A 14,569-nucleotide genomic window follows, 5' to 3' on the forward strand; every position below is an offset into this window, starting at 1 on the left:
ATGTGAGGACACAGTCATCTACAAACCAGGAAGAGAGCCCTCGTCAGAAACCAAACTAGCCGTACCTTGGTCTTGAACCTCCTGGTCTCCAGAACTGTGAGAGATACATTTCTGTTGTTTAAGCCCCCTAGTCTTTTTGTTTTGTTACAGCAGCTTGAGCTAACTAACACACCCTGTGGTCCAGCCTTTTGAGTTTTACCAGTGCTTTGGGCAGCTGACCAGTGAAACCAGTCCCCAGCACTCTGCCTGGTGAAACCTCAGCACTCTGCCTGGTGAAACCATCCCCCTTCCCTGTCTGATTTTTCAAGACTCAGTTACAGAAGCTCTTTTTTAGGAAAGACTCTCTCACCTGCCTCCTGAGAGTTCACGCGTCTTCCTTTACTTCCCCCAGACCCCACTCAGAGCACCTACAATGCTACCATGGGGTTTGTTCGCAAATAGATGCCCCAATGACACTGCTTCCCTCTCAAGAGCAGGAAGACCAAATTATTTTCTTAAACAATCCTTCAAATTTGTAAAGTTATCATTCTCACAACATGCCATCTATAGGTCCTGCCAGAGATGGTTTTCTAAACACACTGACCTATTTACTATGACCAAGACCTTTGTGTAAAGCATTTGACATACTACCACAGCTGGGAGAGTTCTAACTTAGTGATGGTTTTTTCCCCAAACAAAGGAAGGCCTTTCATTGAACTGACTCAGCCAAACACGGAGCTCGGTGAATAATGAGCTGACCCGCTCGGCCCTAGCATTTTCTGCTGCCTGTTTATATAGCTTGCAGTGTAAAGGAATTCTGGTCTGATCTAAACCTCTATTACATACCGAAATATGTATGTGACCTTGAACACATCACTTAAGCTCACCCGAGCTCATTTGTTTGATCTGTAAAATTAGAACAGCAGTAACAGCTTTCCTAACCACTTACATAGTTATCGTAAGGATGGTATGAGGTACAAAATATGAAAAACACCGTATAAATTTAAAATACTATGGAAATGTCTGTTCTTCCAATTACCAATGAGAATAGCAATAATAAGAGAATTCCGCTCTCTTGGAGAGAAAAGTGAAAATATCCCCGTGCTAGGCAGAATAATGGCCCCCAGAGACGTCCAGGTTCTCACTGAGGAATCTGCGACTGAATGTTACCTGCTGTGGCCAAAGGGACTTTGCAGATGTGATTAAGGTTATGAAAAGGAGATGGAGAGAGTAGCCTGAATTATCCAGGTGGGCCCAATCTGATCATAGGAGTCCTTAAAAGAGGAGACCCTCTCCCATGGTCAGAGAGAGCCATGTAGGAATGAAAAAAGGGTCAGAGAGATGTGAAGTTGCTGGCTCTGCAGCTGGAGGAAGGGGGCCATAAGCCACGGAATGCAGGACAGTCTACCATGCTGGAAAAAGCAAGGACATGGATTTTCCCCTCTAGAGCCTCCAGAAGGAACGCAGCCCTGCCAACCCATGTTGGAATTCTGACCTCCAGCATCGTATGATCAGACGTACATTTGTGTGTGTTAGGCCACTATGTTTGCAGTAATTTAGCACTGCAGCATTTTGATGGTGGAATGGCATGGTCCAGTTAGCAGACAATGGAGGTGATACCTGGAACCGTGGAATAGGCGAAGAGAAAGTCGGCCTCCACCGGGATCTTACACTGGGGATTGGCATCGGTGTCATTGCTAGGCCCCGAGTCAGGCTGGATCCCATCATCGAACTCTGTCCCCCGGCACGCCTGAATAGCAAAGCAGACATCATTCCACGGAGTTGGGAATGGCAATGTGTGAGCTGTTCACTGCTGTGTCCCCACGCCTAGAACTGTGCTTGGCATGTACTAGGAGCTTAATGATCAATCTGATGAATGCCTGAATGAATGTTGAATTCAATTAGTAAGCCAAGCAAATAAAAGCATTCCAAGTCTTCAAGAAACCCTCACGATCTGGTATCGGAAGCAAATACAGCTGCCAAGTGTTTAGAGGTAGAAAAACAAAACCCAGATTTTCATACCCCGATTGAAACAGCACGTAGATTTGTAAAAAGGATACAATCCAAGTGACTCGGTGATCTTTCCAACTTTCAATTGTACTGACTCTGAAAAGGGATTACCTGAATGAAGAAGAGTTTGGGTTTCTCTAAAAGGCTTCTGCATCTATCTCCCCGAAAATGGCCCGTCAAGTCCTTTATTGCTGTCATGCCGTCTGTTCCATAAATTAAGTTTTCTTCTCCATGGCTTAATAAGATACAGGCAAAGCAGGCGGAATTACTGTGGTCCTCTTCAGAAGCTGCAAGCAAGCGATTTGAACATTGCAAAGTTAAAACCTAAGTCTTGTGGGTCCTCAGCTGTAGTATTCCCTTCCAGCCTGGCAGCTGCCACGGACAAAGGGGTGTTGAGGGGCAGAAGCAGCCCTCTAGAGAGGAGGACCAAGGGAGAGAAGTCAGAGAGAGAGCGAGAGCATTCTAGACTTCTCAATCGGTCTGAAACCAGAATGGATTTCATGAAGAGGTGAGCCTCAAGTATGGGAGGGGTTCAGGCAGCTGCGGGGAGGCACTTTGGGGTGTTGAAGGGGGTGGCCCTGCTGTGTGTCAGGTCTGTGACACTGAGCAAGTTCCTTTGCCATTTTGTGCCTTGGTGTCCTTGTCTGTAAAACGGGAACAATATACCTAATAGATGAATTCATATTTGCAAGGCAGGCCACATAATAAGTACCGCACAAGTATTTGTTAAAGAAAATAAAACATCACGCTAAATGAAACGAGCCAGTCATAAAGGATAGATACTTCATGATTGCACTTATGAGGTCCTAGAGGAGTCAAGTTCATAGAGGCAGAAAGCACAATGGTGGTAGCCAGGGGCTGGGGGATGGGGTAAAGTAGTTCTGAGGTACATGAGGATTATTCTTCTTTACCTGCCACCAGAGAAAAGTTTACCCTTAAACTGTTCTGGGCAGAACGACCTAGATTTGTTACTTCTCCAGGAATTAGCCTTTTGAAATTGAGACGGTTCTGTATATACAGAACCTACTTCTCTTGCTGTCATCTAAGTCGATTTTCTCTTTGTAGAGAGAGATCTAAGTTTTCTACTGTGGAGACAGGTATGGAGTGGCCCTGAGGAAGGAAAGGCTTCCCGTGCTGAAATCCCTGTGTCCTGGGAAAGCATCCTTCTGACCCGCTGGGGCAGAACAAAGACTGAGGGAAGAGTGGGTAGGCATGGACCTTGCTTCAGCAGATTCTTCATCTTCTCACAAGTGCAGTCATTATAGACCGTCACGTTGAAACCCAGGTTTCGGAAGCACTTGCGAAGGGCATCAGCATCTTTGTCTGTTCCGTTCCGGACGCTCATACCTATGGGAATCAAGCACAAGTTCATGATAAGCAATCCCTGGCTGAGCACTGTGTGCCAGAATCATCCAGTCAGGAGTCAAGTGCAGCTAAGTGCTAACTCTCACCTCCAGTCAAGGCCAAATAGCTCCCCTTGATTCTCAGCCCTTTGCTCCAAGTCCCACATCAGCTAATGCACATGGTGGGACTTTAGACGGAAAGCTCCCAGTTTCTCTGCATCCCTTTCCCTTGGACATGCGAATCCCATCTACAGAGAGGCTGTCTGCCCACCAGACGGGCACAGCATCCTCTGCTGAACGTCTTATACAAGTCTTAACACAAGTTGAAGAAACTGGAAGGGAACAAGAAAGGTGAGCCCATGCCCATAACACCTACATGTCGATCTGTTGAAGTTCTTGTTGTTTATTATGATGCATTTGCCCACTTTCTCAAAATCCATGTTATACTGATACATAGGCTCTCGGTTCCGGGTGGCTTTGATTGATTTCCCAGAGTCATTTTTCTTCTCACTGCGGAGATATAAAGACAGTCAGGGGCTGTGGAAGAAATTTGGACAGTAATGGCTTCTTGATTTTACCACTAGCATGAAAGGGGTAATAGCTGCAATATCTGTGAAGAAAATACCTGGGCTAAACCGATGACTCTGTTTAATTGTCACATTTAAAAGGAACATAAATCTTAGTTTTATGAGATGCCAAAGAAATGAAAATTAAAATCATAATGTGATACCAGAATGGCTATTATGAGTTGGTGATCATATAGCACCCGGAATTGAAAATGGCAGAATCTACTAAAACTGAACTGAAATATATCCTATGACAGAGCAATTCCGCTCTTGGGTATATACGCCAAAGTGAGCAAACATGTTTACCAAAAGACAGAGCCACACATGTGCACAGCAGTACTGTGTAGTCACAGCCCCAAACAGGAAATAATCCAAACGTTCCAATTATAATAGAATGGATACAATGTATATATGAAAATCAACAAACCATGACGCCATGAAGCCACATGAATGAATCTCACAAATACAGTGAAAGAACCAATATGCAAAAGGGCACCTAGAGTATGACTCTTTTATAAAGTTCAAAAAACTAATACCTGGAATTAGAAGTTGGAGGTGGTTTTCCGACGGTGCGAGGGTTAGGGACTAAAAGGGATACAAGGACTTTCTCAGAGGCTGGTCTATTTTGTTCTTGATACAGGTGTTGGCTACAAGGGTGTGTCAGTTAGTGAAAATTGATGTGTGCCCTTTTCGATGTGGATGTTTAAAAAAGAAAGCAGGTCCCTTCTAATCCCCAGACACTGAAGTCCAGTTCACCAAAAGTCTAGCGCGTAAGTCGTGAGGCTGGACCATGGGGTATCATTGAGAGGACAGAGAAAAAACTGTCAAATGCAAGGGGATAGCATCCTTGCTAGTCATCCACTCAAATGTAAGTTCCATGAAAGAAGATTTTTTTTTAACTGTTCTGAAATATTGCTGAATCCCCAATACCTAGATCAATGCCTGGCACAGAAGATACTCAATAAGTATTTGTGATAAACTACAGACCAATATCCCTTATGAATATAGAGGCAAAAATCCTTAATAGAATATTGGCAAGTCAAATTCAGCAATCTATAAATGGGATTATAAATCATGACCAAGTGTGACTGATCCCAGGAATACAAGGCTCCTTAAGATCCAGAAATCAATTAATGCAATCCATTATATTAATAAAATAAAGAACAAAAACCATAGGATCAACTCGATTTATGTTGAAAAAGCATCTGACAAAACCCAACACCCTGTTAGGATGAATACAGTAAATAAACTGAGATTACAGTGGAAATAACTCAACCTGAAAAGGGCATTTATGAAAAAACTCACAGCTAATACCATATTTAATGATAAAAGGCTAAATGCTTTCCTTCTAAGATCAGGAACAAGTCAAATCTGTCACTTTTATTAAATACTATATAATACAAGAGGTTCTAGTCAGGGGAATTTGGTAAAAAATGTGTTATATGAATGAATGAATGAATGAATGGAGTCTTATTCCCTCATTTTTTGGATATGAAAATGGAGGTCCACAGAGAGGCAGGGCATTGTCCAAGGTCACCCAGCTTGTGACTGGCAAAGGGGACCATCGCCTAGACCTCAGACTTCCATGTCAGCATCCAGAGCACAATGCCCTGGAGATGAGTTAGAATTTAGAATGATTTGTCCGCCTTTCTCCCCAAGCTCTCAGCAAAAGTTGGAAGAAGTAAAGCGAAAGTGAAAACTAAGCTTGTTACCTGATGACTGTGGGTCCAAAGGTGTTTTACGTTGAGTTTTCATTGACTCTTATCTGTTAGCTTCTCAGACTCTCTAAAGGGACATGGCCTTTCCCTTATCCCCTCCAAACTAGCTTGCTCCAGATTACAGATGGGCTCTGTACGTGAACCTTCGGATTCCTTGACTGCTATTTTTCAACGTCAATATGACTCTCTCCTCCACTTGTATAAGGCCAAATGTCTCCCATGACATTTTATTTTTAAAAGAGAAATATCCTGCATCTGTTCTCCTCTCTTCTCCCTCTCTTTCTTGCTGTCTGTTTACAACGGTGACGTGAGTTCCTGTTCACACTTCTTTCCCGAGAGGCAGCACTGAAGAGCGCACTGGACTTGGGGTCAGACAGAGGTCTGCATCCAGCCATCCATGTGACCTAAGTCAGAGAGTCTCTGCCCTTCACAGGGCATCAACTTACCTAGAAAATGGAGGCTTCTGGGACTCTCACAGAATTAGACGGGGGACTCGGTGGGAGCAGCCAATCCTCGGCAGCCTTCTCTCCTCTCAGGCCTCCATGAAAGCTCAGAGAAGTTGAGTATCAGTGCAGAAGTTTCTGCACTGTTGAAGGACATACCATGCGGGAAGGAGTAGGATTTACTTCCTTAGTGCTGCCTTGTCAGTGACCCCTAAGGAAATATCTGTGCACAGCCTTTCTCATACACACAGAATCTTTGGTCTTCAAGTTGATGCCTCTAAGGTAGTAGGTGGAGCGGGCAAATCATACCCATTTGTTAGGTCACGATAACAGCCATCAACATTTGTCAGTGCTTACTATGAGCTGGGGTCTTGTTAAACGCTCACCTGCATTTTCTCATTGGCTCCTGACAGGTCTTTCTTAAGTCATTCAAGGCCATTCAAAGACCCTAATCAGAGTAGCACTAAGTCTGGAGCGTTGGAGGACAATTTATGCACTCAAGCCCTTTCAGAGATAAAATTCAACTTCTATCTTCTGCAATATGAATAATTTTAAAACAAACTGTACAACGATATCCAAGGAATAAATAAACTGTGATGTTTTTAAGCTGTCATTAGCCCATTAGCCCATTCTCAATGATTAGCAAAACTGAGCATCTTTTATGAGAAAAACAGGCTTGGATATATGTTCCATGAAAAAAAAGGACCTTGTTTCTATCATTCACAATAGAATTTGGAAATTTAACTGTTCTTTTTTTTTTTTTTAAAGAAACATAATAAGGGAATAAAGATATGCATACTTTATAAAGAAAATACTTTCCATGTGAAAAGTACCTTGAAATTGAATGTGATTCTTATCCTTGGTAAATATCTCAAAAAGGAGTTAAGAAAAATTTCCTTCCCTTACCTATCCTAACCCTAACTTGAACTCTTAATTTTCAAAATGAACTTAATATCTGCTTCTTTTTTCTGGATTTGAGTCAGTCAATATTAATTTTTCCTTCAAACCAAAGTAGCTGTTTGTTAAACGCAGGTATTCCCAGATCACAGATGTGTATGTACTAGAGAGTGATTATCAATTCACTCCCGTTGAATTCATCTTCCTAAGAAGCACTGGCCTTGCGAAAACTCCATCTATAGCTTAACATTGGGGGAATAAAACCTGGTGATCAGCTTAACACATGTAACTGGAGACAAAGAAAAGGAGGAAATAACTGTCAAAAAGGCATTAGGGAGAAAGCACCCGGAAAGAAAAAGTCGACTGAAGTCCATTACATACAAGCATATTCTGTAAGAATCAGAGTCCAAGAGATTAGAGTCCACCACCTAACAGTTGTCAGGCTTTGGAGCAGCTTCTGGGGATTTTCTCTTTTACCCCCTCCTCCTTTGGAGACTCTTGTGAGAGTAGTGCATTATGTCCATTTTGCTAATTCTTGCTGCAAGGCTGCTGCAGAGTTATTAGTTAAGTAGAGCCTCACATTTAGGAGGGAACTGATTTCTGAGAGGCAACTATTTTAGGGGAGCCTCTAGTTGCTGATTCAGGAACACAGGAGAACTGTTTTGCTTAAGTATCCCTTTTGTGGGTGACACCTAACACCATTTGGAAATGCTTTTGGACTGACAAGTTTTCTTCCCTTTGTTCCCCCTTGCCTCTCTTATTTCCAATTTTGAACCTCAACAGCATCCCTCAATTAAAAGACCTGGCTGACAGACACACGTTTCTTCAATTAGCCCCTTACTCCCACAATGACCAGAGGGACAGGTACAAAAGTCCACTTGTGTCTCCACTTCCTGGTTGGACCACAAAGGGCTGGGTCTTTCATCAAAACCACCTAGTATCACATAAAAAGAATGAGGAAGCTCTCTCTGTCCTGATGTGGGGTGATTTCCAGTAAGTAGTGTTAAGTATGGACCAAAACAAAAGGGCAGAACAATGAAAGCAATACACTACCTTTTGGGGAAAAAAAATGAGGGGAAAATACGACATCTTGATATTTGCTTATATTTGCATCAAGAAACAATTGAAGGATGATGCAATGGATAAAGCCACGGATTCCAGGGCTGGACCATCTGGGTTTAAAACCCTGCTCCACCACACAGCTTAGTGACTGCGGTCAAGTTACTTAACCTCTCTGAGCTTCAGTTTCCTCATTCACAAAAAGACAAAATTATAGCATCTGCTTCAGAGCTTGTAAACAAGTTAATATTCACAAAGTACAGAGAACAGTGTGCGGCATGTAGTAAATGGTAATTATCATTACTAATAGTATTAGTAAATATTATTTTTACTAATATTACTATTATATATCATTAAATAATGTGTGATGAGGGGCCAGGAGCAGCACAGCAGGAAGGAGTGGCAGAAGGAATTTTGACTGTATCCCTTTGTTAGTATCTGTGAATAAGTTAATTACTCAAAAGATTGAAATAAAATGATTCACAGTGAAAAATCACTTGCTGCAAATGGATTTCAAGATCTGACCTATTTCTAAGATTAGTGGATTCTGACATTTTTGTGCTAATTGTTGAAAGGACTCCCTGGACACCCTATTTTTCTGTTTTCCGTGGTGCTGTTACCCCTCTCTCTCGCCTTTTAAACTTCTTCCTCCTCGATGTGTCAATAATAACAATAATAGTTGTAAGTATGTACCATCTTTTGATCTCTTAACCACTTTTCATATCATCTCACATAATCTTTCTAAATGTGAGGCATTCACCCCATTTTATAGAAAAACATTAGTTTGTCCAAAATCACAAAGCTAGACAGAGGCAGTGCCCAGGTTTATTCTAAGGCCAAGCACCAAGTCTCCTAGTCCAGGTTTCTCGCCTGTTAAAATTCAGTCGCAGGCCTTATCCTAGACCTACAGAAGCAGAGTCTCAGGCCAGGCCTGGGCATTTCCTAGAGAAGCTCACACCCTCTGAAGTTTGAGGGCCTCGGCACTAGCCTATCTGCCTATTCCCTGGGCCTTCTTGGCTCTGACCTTGCATTACTAGCTCCACCCTTGTTTCAGGTCCCCCAGCCACTTCTAGAGCCTATGGAATTGGAAATCCTGCCAGTTCCACTCTTGGGCAGAAGAGAGAGCATCAGCTCGTCCCAGCCTATCCAACACCACTCTCCACATGGGCACAGCCTTTGAGACCCCTGGCATTTAGGGCCACGAATGAGATTTACGACTCTCCATGAAACCTGTACGGTCTCCCAGTTGAGCTGAACATTAAACTGAAATTACTTTGCCACAAGCAAATGCTTCCAGGAAATGCCACTCAGCCTGCAACGCCATCCTTATTCTCCCTGATTTGCATCAAGTTGGTGAATCCAGAGCACACCCTTGGTGGAGCTGGAGAACTCACCACCAGCAACTCATAAAGAGTTGCCGTCTGTTTGGAAATCAATTGCCAGAGCCAAGCAGGTCATCAGATAAACCACTGCCACTGGGCAGGACAAAGGCCTCAAGGGCTCCAAAGAGACTGTGCTAATTAATTAGCCGATGGCAGGAAGATGGCAGCAGTCCACAGCTCAGCAGGGTAGGTGCTCCCAGGGCTAGGGGCCGGGCAGGGAATGAGAAGGGTAATAAGAAGCTTTCAAAGATCCAGATTAGAAACTTCCTCAGCTGGCAATCATCCCCCGGAGAGAAGATTTTCTAAAAGTGGCTGTTCTTGCTGTCCTGGTTTCATATGGCCTTTCTGCAGAAGATGCTGGAACATACGACAACTTTTGTGACACAGACCCTGACAGATGGGCACACTGAGGTTCTTTTAAATCCAGATCAATGAAAATAAGCTTTTCTCCTACATCTGACAATTGGTACAAATGGTGGAGGGACCACTTGTCACTGGGAACAAGTATCATCAGTATTGGTATAGTGTTTTAAGCTTTACACAGTGTGTTAAAAATCATTATCCCATGTATCCTGCAAAGTCCAGACACGAGGCATGGAAAGACACAGCAAATAAAAGCTGGCCAGGGTATTTTTTAAGCCAGATTCTACCACCTCCCATTCTACCCTCCCCCTGTTTGTTACTCCTCCCTTTTCTAATCCTCTGCTGATAAGTCTAGCATTTATCTCGATATTTTTCACACTGTGAAGACTTTGGCCAACATTACTTGGCTAAGAAGAAACACAGGATTCTTGTTTTGGAACCTGCTGTTAAGAGCAAGGCTCATGATACACCAGACCAGTGAATCAAAAGTTCTAAATCCTCTTAAAGACTCATGTGTTGCACAACTGGCTACAGATTTTAGAAAATAAATCTGGCCAGGAAGTCACTGTGTTTAGGGCTAGATAAGCAAGATTGCAACAACTAGGATAGCCTGGTAGAATGACTTAGTACGCGCATTACGTGTACACGAAAATACACTGGTTCACTACGGAGCTTCCTAACCATGCTTCCTGTTGGGCAAGAACCATGATCTGAATTTCCCAGATGCGTGCAAATAAGCTCAAATCTCTGCTAGAAACGCAGCTAATGCCAGCATCGATTATCAGGAAGGAACTAGATTATCCTAACTTCTTAGGTAGAGAGCCATTTTTTGGAGCCTCAAATTTCACAGCGCGAGTCCAACTCAGTCATTTCAACAAAGTCAGGAGGCAAAATATTACAAACTGATGGCTGTTTATATAAAAAGACCTCCTTGAAGAAGTCTACTGCAAACGAGTCGTACCAGAAAACATGACAGGGTTAAAAATGCTCTGCCTACTTTACAAAGAAGTGAAAAATCTCAGAAAGTGCATGATGAACTTTTCTAATCCACTCTGGGCGCAAATGTAATTTTCCCCATCACCAGAGTGGATACAGGTTTTATCCTATTACAGATCCTGTAGGCTGCTCGAAATGTGAATACACCTTTCTATATCTGGAAGAGACTATAAGCATGCAAACCGCTCTGGACTTGCTTTCTAAAGCATCTCCATGAATAGGACTGCAGTAGCTGGATGTGTGTGCAGACATTCATCAGCACGAAAGTAAACATACCCCCAGGCACACATTTCCCCAGGGATGTTTCATTCGGAACTAGAGCTCTGGTTTTCGTAGTTGCTTTGTCTAAATATTTTTGCGATGATTCATTCATGGTTTCGATATTTCAACAGAGGGCATCCCCAACCGTCATGACATACCAAGGCACAGAGCAAGACTGAGAGGAAAGGAAAGAAGGCGGTACCTCATGTCTCCATCTGAAAGCACGCCCCTCTGCATCAGAAAGAGGCTTCGCCCTGTGATGATGGGCAGCGAGTTTCCCTGTTCTCTGCAATAATAAAAGCTCAACATGCTCACAGCTCAGCAGGAGACAGAAGACTGGCACAGCCCGCCAGGCCCTGAAGGCCTGTGACTGAATCAGCAGTGAGCTGCCCGCTGGAGTTTTCCATAGGACCAGTCACACTGGCGCTGGGAAAGGCACACTGGCCTCCCCCTTCTCTGCTGACCAGCAGAAAGGCCCAGGCTCCACACTGCAGCATCCTCCCCACCCCAGGGACAAAGAGACAGACACTCTATGAACATGGGGACCAAAGGAAAAAAGACCCAAATCCCCACCAAGATACAGGCAGTGGCACCATCTTTAAAAACAAAAAACTGGAAACAATAGGGTTAAGCAGGAGACCAAGGATTAGAATAAAATCCTACACAGCTATTGAACATGTGAGCACAGAGGTGGGTACCCCATTAAAGTGCCGAATCTACAAAAGGTGGCAAAACAGCACATGCAAGAATCGCAAAATGTGTCAAATGATACCTACGCAAATGAACAAAAACAGGAAATGAGTCTGTGGTGAATCAAACAGTTCAGATTCGTTAGGTTTTTTTTTTTTCCTTTTAAAGATATTCAAAGTAGTAATACAAATAATGCACTAAACAACTAGCGAGGCAGTAAACAACTAGCCAGATACCTTAATTTTCACATGAGGCATGTAGATGTTTTTCAATGGTTTTGAACAAAGTGATCCAGTAGTTACTATGGTTTCCCGTCTCATCCCTCCAAATGCAAAGGGGGAAATGTGAACACATACAAACCAAATACTTATTAAGCAAACGACTCAGCTAAGCTTTTCTCAATTTCCTGGGTCAAGGTCACAGTCAATGAAAGGTGTGAAGCTGACAAAGTTGCAACACCTGCTACCCTGGGCAAACTTCCTACTCATTTCCATGCTTAGGTCTGAACAAGAGAGAAAACTGGCTCTGTACATTTCTCTCTGAAATCCACTGGCCTTCAGAAACAATGTCAGTTTACAACATGCTAACTTATCGCTCTCCACACTTTCCACTTCCCCTTGAAAAAAAGGAGCAGAGAGACCTCTGACAATAAAAACTGACAGAGGACTTAAAAAAAAAAAATCATCCAGGGGAAATAAAGGATTGAGTTCTCCTTAAATAGCCTCTAACTCAGTGACAGATACGGTGAAGTCTGTAGGATGGCTGCAGGCTCCAGAATTTAGAGCAGTTAACACTTCAGTCCTCATTCTTACTCAACCACCTCATCCATCTCCGTCACTTCCATCAGTATTCACACTCCCCATAACAGATGCCTGCCAGACAGAGAGCCATAAGCTCCATCCAGCAAGCTTGGGGCTGGGACATGCAAGGCCGTTGTACACATTCCTGACTTGTGAGCACCTATTCCTTGAGAAGCAACGGGTCTTATTTTCATAGTACTTTTCTATTACTAGACTTTATACTAACAATGTTTTAAAATTTCTATTACTATGAAAACTTCATTATTTACCTCCCTTCCTCACTTTTCCTTTTAACCTTAAGGCGGATTTTTTTCCCCTCTAGAAGAGCTGGCACCTAAAATAACTGGAGGTATTCTGTACATTTTGTACATTTATATAATGTCAAAGTTTCTCAGCCCTGTGACCACGTGGCTCACTGTTCCTTACATGTGCACTTGGCCGTCTTTATCAGAAAGTCCACTGCTAGCCCTGTGGGAACAGCTATCCATATATCTCCCTTAGCTGAAATGACACAGAAGGGAAGCAGTTTCAATGAAGAGTTCAATTTGCTGACCCACTTGGGTAGGAGGAAAAAAACTGCACTGTTGGGGGTTTAACATGGTCAAACAGTTTGACGCCTCTGCAGTTGTGGGTGCCCTTGATGTAATGGGAGTCGGGGGGAGTACTGGACTCCAACTTAGGCTTGGGTGTTGGTCCCTGTCATGCTGGGCGACTATGGGGAAAGCACTTTTCCTCTCTGGTCTTAACTTTCCTTGATCATCACAGAAGGGAACTGGACAAATGACCTTTTTTTTTTTTTTTAATTGGAGAATATTGGGGAACAGGGCAATACTGGGGAACAGTGTGTTTTTCCAGGACCCATCAGCTCCAAGTCAAGTTGTCATCCCTCAATCTAGTTCCAGGGGGCACAGCCCACCATCCCATGCGGGAATCGAACCGGCAACCTTGTTAAGAGCACACGCTCTAACCAGCTGAGCCATACGGCCACCCACAAATGACCTTTTAAGGAGTCTTCCAATGTTAACATTACGATGCTCATTTCTTCCTCATCAGGTAAGTCAGCAAGCTGACAGTTACTTTATTTAATTCTCACAACAACCCAGTGGACAGGTGTTCACATCCTCATTATGCAGATGAGAAAACGGAGGCTCAAAAAGGTCAAAGGACTTACTATCATCCCTCAACGGGTGAGTGGGAGGCAAGGCCAGGATCGGAACCTGGGCTGTCCCACTCCACTCCACCACTGCCGCCATTTTAAGTGGCATCATCACCGCTTCAAATACAGCGCTAAATCTTTATTACTCTTTACACACAAGTTTGGGAGACAGGCACCCAGTATTCTGGAGTCTGGATTTGAAGGATTCCTTCATTAAAAAGTAAACACCCTGCGTGAGCTTTAATGTTCCTTTCCCTTTAGGGGGCCCAGACCTGGCTTCTTTCAATCAATGGGTGTGACCGAATGGATTTCATTTAATTTGGAACACATTTTTTGGAACGAGTTAAGGTCTGCTTTCTTTGTTCTCTTTTTCCTTTTCCTCCAATTCCAAAGCATTGCTTCTTCTGAAACACTCTTTCCCTCCCTCTCCAAATGAAAGGGCAGGCCACCTGGATGTCTCTTATAATTACACAAATAACACATTTTTTAATAGGGACCTGTTTACATATAACACGGGTGGAGAAACCCCAGTTGCCGCCCAGGAGAAAGAAGAATTACAACCAAATTATTAAACACACTCCAGGAGGGAAAAGGTTGGTTGGAATGCAAAGATGATACGGAGGAGAAAGTCCCGGAGATCTGTAAAATCAGGAGTTTATCTAAAGTTCTGAAAACGAGCCTTTCTCTTCTCTTGGAAACTGGAAGGATAAAAAACCCCCGGGCAGGGACACACAGGCTCCACCGAGGCCCCGGGGAACTTGGAGAGTGTGCGAAATGTTTGCTACTTTCGTTCTTATTGCCTTTAATACTGACCTTGAGCAGAGCTCAGACAGATTTCACAGCTGATAGGTTCCGGGGCTAGGCCATCATCCAGGATGCTGGATGATGGAATTTAATTTAAATATT

The 14,569-nt window shown here is 43.3% G+C and overlaps 1 protein-coding gene across 3 annotated transcripts in view; it reads right to left on the reverse strand.

Moving 5' to 3' along the window:
• Positions 1-14,569, reverse strand: part of CASP7 (caspase 7) — a 33,352-nt gene that overhangs the window by 3,734 nt on the left and 15,049 nt on the right. For all 3 annotated transcript variants that reach the window (XM_081075304.1, XM_081075303.1, XM_081075302.1), the window contains 4 exons: positions 3,709-3,842; positions 3,208-3,336; positions 2,101-2,276; positions 1,600-1,729 (listed from right to left, as the gene is read on the reverse strand). In XM_081075304.1, coding sequence (XP_080931430.1) covers positions 1,600-1,729; positions 2,101-2,276; positions 3,208-3,336; positions 3,709-3,842 — 569 coding nt within the window. The remainder of the gene's footprint in view (positions 1-1,599; positions 1,730-2,100; positions 2,277-3,207; positions 3,337-3,708; positions 3,843-14,569) is intronic.

Source organism: Rhinolophus hipposideros, assembly GCF_964194185.1.
Source record: "Rhinolophus hipposideros genome assembly, chromosome: 15".
Lineage (NCBI taxonomy): Eukaryota > Metazoa > Chordata > Mammalia > Chiroptera > Rhinolophidae > Rhinolophus > Rhinolophus hipposideros.